The sequence below is a fragment of the Aspergillus welwitschiae genome (assembly GCF_003344945.1).
Source record: "Aspergillus welwitschiae strain CBS 139.54b unplaced genomic scaffold BDQ94scaffold_137, whole genome shotgun sequence".
In the NCBI taxonomy this organism is placed as follows: Eukaryota; Fungi; Ascomycota; class Eurotiomycetes; order Eurotiales; family Aspergillaceae; genus Aspergillus; species Aspergillus welwitschiae.
In genome coordinates, this window is record NW_020798831.1 from 777 (window position 1) to 8,677 (window position 7,901).

At 47.9% G+C, this 7,901-nt stretch overlaps 2 protein-coding genes across 2 annotated transcripts; both read right to left on the bottom strand.

Moving 5' to 3' along the window:
- Window positions 1-428: 428 nt before the first annotated feature.
- On the bottom strand, window positions 429-1,196 carry BDQ94DRAFT_164573 (uncharacterized protein; the record flags this gene model as incomplete). Its single annotated transcript, XM_026770053.1, has 4 exons — window positions 429-479; window positions 510-755; window positions 818-966; window positions 1,016-1,196. 4 exons carry the CDS (start codon window positions 1,194-1,196, stop codon window positions 429-431), a joined length of 627 nt encoding a protein of 208 aa, XP_026619354.1.
- Window positions 1,197-3,660: 2,464 nt separating this feature from the next.
- On the bottom strand, window positions 3,661-4,880 carry BDQ94DRAFT_178260 (p53-like transcription factor; the record flags this gene model as incomplete). The annotated part of the gene is made up of 2 exons (XM_026773090.1): window positions 3,661-4,760; window positions 4,831-4,880. 2 exons carry the CDS (start codon window positions 4,878-4,880, stop codon window positions 3,686-3,688), a joined length of 1,125 nt encoding a protein of 374 aa, XP_026619355.1. The 3' UTR covers window positions 3,661-3,685.
- Between the last annotated feature and the right edge of the window lie 3,021 nt (window positions 4,881-7,901).

Genomic DNA, 7,901 nt, shown 5'->3' on the forward strand with positions numbered 1-7,901 from the left:
CATTTGTCAAGCCCAGATGTCGCTTGACTTCATCCAGTGATGTACGTACAGCTTCATATAGATAGGTCTGTTAGATAAGCTACGCGATCCAATCAGACTTCATATTAATTCTGCCGGCAGTAAACACCAAGAAATCGTTTTTGCCCGATGGCCGCTATTAACCGTCGTAGGCAGCGATACGGAACGAGGTCTGTCAGCTTCAATCTACATAGCACCGACCTCTTCTACTCGGGTGATATTCGACGGAATGAATATTCAACGACGGAAAGACAGTGCGTTCAGAAGGAAAGATAAGCAAGTCTTTGTTCGGCATCCTAACTCTTCACCTAGTGAAACCAAGTCATGCTCCTCCCGCTCACGATCGGAGCCATCACCAGGGTTCAAGAGCCCGTACGGCAGCCGGGAAGACACTCGTCAGTAGAGATATACTAAAGCCTTGCATGATCCAATGACCTTCCAGCTGGCATATTGCGGCATACCTGTTGATGAACAAGGGTGGTCGGATATACTTTGTGTTGACTTCCAGTGTGCTCTCGGTAGTGTTCGACCACAAAGTTAACCTCAAAACAGTGGCAGTTTGGAGAGATGTCCTCGACAGCCATGGATGTTCTGACGGATTGGCGGTAGCAGGTGAGAAATTTCTCCATATCCCATTGCTTCCTCGAAGTTCTTTTCGCCAGCCCTGCATGCATTTCCATTTCCCATTGTTCTTTTGCAGTTCTCTTCACCGGCCGTGCATGTGCATCTTCTCCTTGCTTCCGGAAGTGGTCTTATAAAAGGGCGGTCGGCGAAAGCCTCTAAGGCATATGGGGTAGACAAAATAAATGGACGAGACTTGGTTAATCCTCTTCAGAGTCTCTACCCTCCTTTGCAGGCTAGCCATTGTGTGCGGGAAGAAATGGTAATGTTCGACCACAGAGTCAACCGCAAAACAGTCTGTGACTGGAGGGATGTTTTCGGCAGCCACTGGTGTTATGACGGACTGTCGATCATAGATAAGGAGTTTTTCCGCGACGGTTTGTTCCGTCGAGTCTATTACGCAGCCCTGCATGCGCATAGTCGCTCCACTCGTAGATGTGGCGATTTAGAAGGTCCTCTTGAGGAAAGAATTCGAAGAATGGGGGACAAATGTAGCGCGTAGTTGACTTCCGGATAATCATCATGGGGGTTTCTTCTTTCATAGACAAGTTAGCCATGATATGTTCGAACAAATCGAAGACAACCAGTCATGTTTGGACGGTTCCATGAGAGACCAGGGTTGTTATATACGTCTCAGCCTATGTTAGCTGCTTCTGTGCTGGCCAAGTCAATCCTTACACCCATCGTATGTTACAAAGTACTTTTAGTCCTCCAAGCAACCTGATTTTTTGTCTCTCAATAACACTACTACAGCAGCATTTTCGGAAAAGGCATCTAACGGGTGCAACTGAGGGTGGGTAATGTCGTCCTAAGGTACAAAATTACCATCACGGTAATCCCGACAATCAAACAGCAGGAACCAAAAGCTACAAAAGCCAACGAACGGCATTGTGACCGGGTTAGTTCGTCCTTAATTAATTGGTGCATTATCATTACTTTGAATTGTACTGATCTTTTTTGCCAAAATCCACTAAGGAAGGGAAGCAGCATCTTCGATAAGAACTACTCTCTTGCCTTCTGAATCTGCCGTGCCTTTCAGCGATAGCGGGTAAGAAAGCTGAAAGGCAGGGAAGAAAACAAGAGGCTACTTCTGCATATTGCACAGAGATGAGCAAACTGGTTCAGAAGAGGGCACTTGGTCTGTACATCTAATGAAGAAAATTCAGGAAGCGTGCATGTATACAAGTACTGGCGATCGATGGGAAATAGATATCTACGCAGAGACAAGGAATAGAAATCGAGATATTGAGCGCTCCGGTTATAAAGCTCGAAATAAAGAGTGGCTCTTATGTTCACCCCGATATTGGGAGATTAGGGCGTGAACAGTGAACATGGCAAATGTGCATCCAAGGAAGTGATCGCTGACATAAATAGTTGTCAATGTCACACGGGGCGTGACACAACAAAAAGTTGGCGAAGTCAAAGTAGCATAGCCCATATGTTCCTTGAGGGTCCGCGCGACATACCTGTCAAATCGGTCACGCACCCCGGATAGAATTTCAAAACACTAACTCAAAAGCTTTGGCAGTTGCATGACTACCGACTCCAACTTATCCTTGGTGAAGTCGCACGTCTTTAGACTGCTCTTCAAGAATCGGTCCCCCTTGGAACCTTCTGGTGTTCCTGGACCGTGTTCCGCGGCGAGGAGCACTCGGTCGGCGCCATTTCGATTGCCTTCACTATCAGACATGTATCCCGGTCAGAAAATGTTGACGTGTTTTTTGAAAAGAGACGGGAAGAGTAAAAGCAGATCGGTTAGGCTGTCCAACTGTTATTGGAAAAGCCTCGGAAGACGTTTCGGACTCTCATAATTTGGGTATAGACCATGAAAGACTACGAGGACCAGCCGAACAGAGGGCGAAGGCTTCGGGTAATAGAAACTCCGTGAGGGGCCAGGTTACCAAACCGGCCGACACTGCCAAGCTTCTGGGAGTAATCTTTGACTAAGAGATGCATTGGAAAAATCAATTAAACGGGCAACTAAAGTGAGCATAGCGCTGAGCGGGCTCAGACACCTCCGACCGGAGCAAAGGCGCCAGCTTCATCAAGCATGCGTAACACCAAATATAGACTACGCGTTCACGGTCTGGCACGAACCGCCCCGAGAAAACATACGTCTGTGACTTCTGGAGACAGTACAGAGAATAACTCTTATCCAAATCCTTTCAGCCCTCCGGCCAGTATCTACGGCCGCACTAGAAGTTAGTCCTATACTCTACCAACTCACTTGCGACTCAAACAGTGGGTACAAATAGTGTCTGCTCGCCTCAGTGTACTGCCAGATGACCATCAGATCCATGAAATAAGCAATGAGCCGAGCAAAGGAACGCAGCACCTATACCCGCAGGGGGGCTTGCTTTCCCCTGGTTAAAACATTGCGAACCATGAACCTTGGGGCTGCAAGCCTTAGGAAGAATGACACCCGCCCACAGGGGTAGGACGAGAACTATTTCCTTACAACGAAGCATATTTGCACATTCGTTGGCGCCGTCTTATGTAAGTGTGTACTTGCATACTCCATACCTGTGTAGGGTCGCACGTGAAGCAAGCGTCAATACACACCCCTCATCTTTCCCGGTTCTGGATGCATGATCGCTTGTTGCTGAGATCAGTTCCGGTGCGCTACAAGGAACCGCAATTAAACGCTAACTTTGCCGGACCCATAGTTGGGGAGTCGTTTATACATCGATCACTATCAACAGAAATTCAATCCGTTTAGTGGCTCAGAAAGGACAATGACTAGCTAAGCAGAATATAGTGGGAACATCGAAAGTGCATGAGGATATGGGAATACCCAGAATAATTCTCATTTCTCAGGCCCTCAGGGCACTGTCCAAGACTTGCACTCCCTCTATTGCCCGCCGCCGCCCGCGTCGACGTCACACAGCGTTAGCAAGAGATATAGCCCTATCCGCCGCGCTTTTCCAAGTCGGTCTTGCTTATATGAGGTGAAACTCAAAGCGGCCTGGATGTAGTACAGTACTATCTGACACTACACAGCGCTATATCTGCTTCGGATTAGCGTCGTACACGTGACCCGATGTGGTCATGTACTATGCTGGTCTTCGTGCTTCTTTTTTATTCCTTCTGAAAAATCCATTCTTGCCGGATTGTTGCGGCGGTTGTTTTTGAAGTGATTTGGAGAGCGACCCCGGACTACCATTGGATGCGATAGTCGCCTGGCAACCCGGATCCACTGGCTTTCAGTTCCCCGAGCAGAGCTGGCGACCTCAGCATAGAGTTCAACGACTAGGTTGTAGTACTGCTGCTGGGCTCGCCGCTTTCCGTTGTTCGCGGTCGCCTTCTGGAACTGGACCCGCTCGAACGTGTGCCGGTATGGGGGTGGTGAAGGCTGGACTACTCCCGGATATTCCTCGTAACCCAGGGGCCTCTCAGTAGACTGATAGCCTTTTGGTAAGCCATGTTGAATGCTGCTTGATGATGCTTCATGACCAACAACCAAGTGCTCAGGCTGACAGGGCTGCAATATAACCCTTCCCGGTTTTCTGCCCGACTGCTTATCCCGTTTTGGGCTGTGTTGAACCAAGTCGCGGATTTCTGCGACCTGTTGATTCACAATGGCGGAGATTGACATGGCGAACCTTGTAATGCGTTCTGTCCACTGATCTGAAAGTTTCACGTACAACGGAGCGCTTGGCCAAGGTTGCATAGTAAACGAACACGAAATTGAAAAGTAGTTCCGCCTATAACACGTCCACTTATCATCAACCTGGAAGAAACCTTTATGTATCTCGGCCAGTATCTCAGGCTTGATGATTGAAGTCCCGCAAACGACAGGTAGAAGCAACATAGTGTCGTAGAAAGGAGGAGAGCCAGCAAATGGCTCTGGCAACCGCCCCTGAGCTTGGCCCATTAACATATTCTCTGCTCCGAGATACACAGGCTGGGATCGCTCATTACAGTTCTTCAGAGCTCTATCTGCTGTTGCAAAGCATGCAGTTCTTGTTATCTTCCCCATATCTGAGAGCGGTGTTAAGAATAATTGTTGATGGAGACTGTAGGCTTCTGGATACCAATCACTTCTTCCAGAGGTGGACGCACTGCCAGGGACGACAATTTTTTGGGACTGCAGGCTGAGTGTCATATCGGCGGACGGTTGGCTGTAAAGGTCCCTGAGTTTCTTAGTGATCGGCACATCCAACGGTGGATTAACAGTTGAGACAAACTCACAGTGAGGATACCCGATGGGATATGGTGTTCGACATTCTATGATACAGCATTCTTGGCGAATACGTGTAGAGTGAGTTCAACATCGGGAAGATTTTTTCTGTGTTTCACCCTCATCATAATGAATGAAGGGCACATGTTAGCCAAATGACATAATGGGAAGGAGAGTAAGGATGGGAGATGAACCAGAGCACGTGTGAGCAGGGCTCATGGGATTGGATGTAGGATACTGCGAAATACTGGAAGGACGGGTCCAGGTCAGTAAGCTGCATCTGCTGGACATTTTTCCCATTCTAATCGTCAAATCGTCAATAATGACGGTAGAAATTCGAAATCGAAAACATTTATATCTGACGCCTCACCCCACACCGGATCTATAGATTAAATTGCAACATGCGGCGCAGCCAGCATTTGCAAAGGTACGCTGAACGCTTGGTAATGCAACCAGATTGGGAAGACACTTACTGTAAATCCTGCATTATAGATTGTTGTGCGTTACATCGCAGGCCGTTGATAGCCGGTACTGTAAGCAGCTGCGCCAGAGGGTGGCCAACGGCACCACTCCTTCGGGCAATCTCCTCCTCAGCCATGGGAAGCCTGACAATGATGCTCCTGTATATTCTCCGTCGGTGGTTTCGAATCCTTCAGTGGAAAGGTGTATTGGAAGATCGGTACGCCTGGAAGAACGTAAACGAGCAAAGAGCTCAGGATGCGAGAAAGAAGGGGAAAGCCTGTCTCCGGATGTGGATCACCCGTGGGAAGCAATCAAACCGTGCGATGAGTACGGGCCGCTACTGGGACTGTAATCCGAAGGATGGGTGACGATAATGAAATATGAACCGTGGAAATCGAGCTTTCGATACATGCATAAAGTCCACGTGTAGTCACAGTGACTCGTTTGCGGACTTAAGATAATAACGTAGAAGGCTGCTGTTGCAAAAATTATTAAATGCAGGAGGCCAATTCGTGGCTGGGATCGCTTAAATTTGATTGAGGTAAGGTACACCGGGCAAACGCTAGATTGGCAGCGCCCAATAAAGGAACGGTATTTCTGAACGGCGATGGCTAGGGGTGGGTGTTATTCTCTCGGACTTGCAACCGTGCGGTTTGATGTACGCTATCGTTCTTATTTGGAAGCGTCAGAAAAGGTCAGATCCCTAATATAATGACGTATCCTATAACGCTGTCAAAAGTTCAGTTGAAGCTACTGGAAACGACTGCTTGACAATCCATCTAAACCCGCTTACGCGTTAATTCACCTACCAATTTTTTTAAGCGTGGACTGCGCCTTCCAGGTTACTGCGAGTTGGTAAAATAAACCGAATCTAGAGATAATCGGCGCAATATCCCTTACGTGTCCTAGAAAAGCAGCATTGACGGAAAGGCAACACTTGCCAACCCGATTTACAAGGGCAGATGCAAGATTCCGGTGTTTGCAGTGAGGTGAGGCGTCACCCCGCTTACATAACTTCATATATATAAGTTCCTAAAACAGCTGCAACCTCTCACAAGCCCGAGAAGTCGTCGTTTGCGTCGCTGTGATGGCAGCGAAAACTACTGCCTAGGGACACTGGTTGCTCGACTTGAGAGGAAAAGGCATGATTTGGTGATGTTGACTTTAGCTTTGGTTCCTTACTAGATAATCCTATTATACTAGTACATGTCACTGGCTCCCTTGTCAACCATGTTACTCGACCTCTTAGGCCAATATTAAATGGTGGGAGACGAAAAAGCAAATCTTTTGTCCGTCGGGGTGCGTGGGGAATGGTGCATTCGCGTGTGTGCCGTTCAATGACCTTTAACACTTGAATTTACAGTAAGACAGACCGCTAAACAGTGTTCTAACAGTCGATTTATGACCTATGAGATGGGACCACCTCTGCTACAACGGGGGTTGAGTACTCCCAGGGTTGCGGCCTCAGTTTTCTGGAATACGCGAGGTAACGGTAACTCCCTTATCTTCCAGAGCCTTCCTTGACAACTACGATTTGGAACAGTATCATCACATACTTTCCCGGTATAGGCATGCCCTCCTGGGCCTTCCTCATTCTTTCTGGATCCCATTTGGAGCCATTAGGGCAACCCAGGGTCTCTCTAGGAATTGATTTCCGCGCCTGCAGTAACATACCTGCATACCCGCTCTGGAATACAACCGTTGCCAAGGCGGCCTAGTCTGTAAAGAACCATTGGTGGGAAATCTCTACGTTGCCGCGGAGGTGTGACCAACTCCGAGGGTTCTCGTGCTACGGCCCCATATTCCTTGCATGCAGATGCACATTCCTGTGCCAGTCATCGTCTAAGGTGGAGCCTGGTATGGCTAAGAGACTACCATGACAGACCTAGAGTGTATCTAGATTTCGTCCAACGATGCAAATATGCTATAATTTCAGTTGACAAACATCATTCCCATGTCTGCATTACACAATAGTAGGTAACTATTCTTGCCAATCAGGTTCACTACCAAAGAAAAATTCTCTAGACCGTCGATTATACCAACCAGGAAGCTTGTTGGTCCCTTACCACCGCAGACTTTCGTGCCTGTGGTCGACGGCACAATCAGGTTCTCCTGCCGCCAAATACTCACTGCGGAAACACACGAATGTCTTCTTTCAGTTATGTATCCTCTAGCAAATTTCAGGAAGGATACAAGTGACTCAGAAGTGAGAGCCGCTTCGGTACAGAGATACTAAAAACCAGATGCAGGTCTCTTCTATGCCTTGTCAATAAACGGATCTTATGTGCAGCTTACATCTTTTGCTCATATGGTGACTGCCAAGGGTGTGTGGCCTCTGGACGAACCGGAAAGACATCCGTACTCAAGCTTATACCCTAGCAGAAACACTGCAGACAATGAATTTTTAACCCGGCCCAGGTGTTGGAAATCATTCACGCATATCAACCCAAAACTCCTAGCACAGTGGCAGACACAATACTTCATTATACCAAAATCAAGGCGGGTCGAGGGAAAATACGGGCCATTGCTTTATCAGGAGAGGCCTAAGCCAGTATAACAGTTTTCTTAGACGCCCCGAAGAAAGAGGAGGAACTAGTGGCTGCAGCAGTGGCCCTCGACT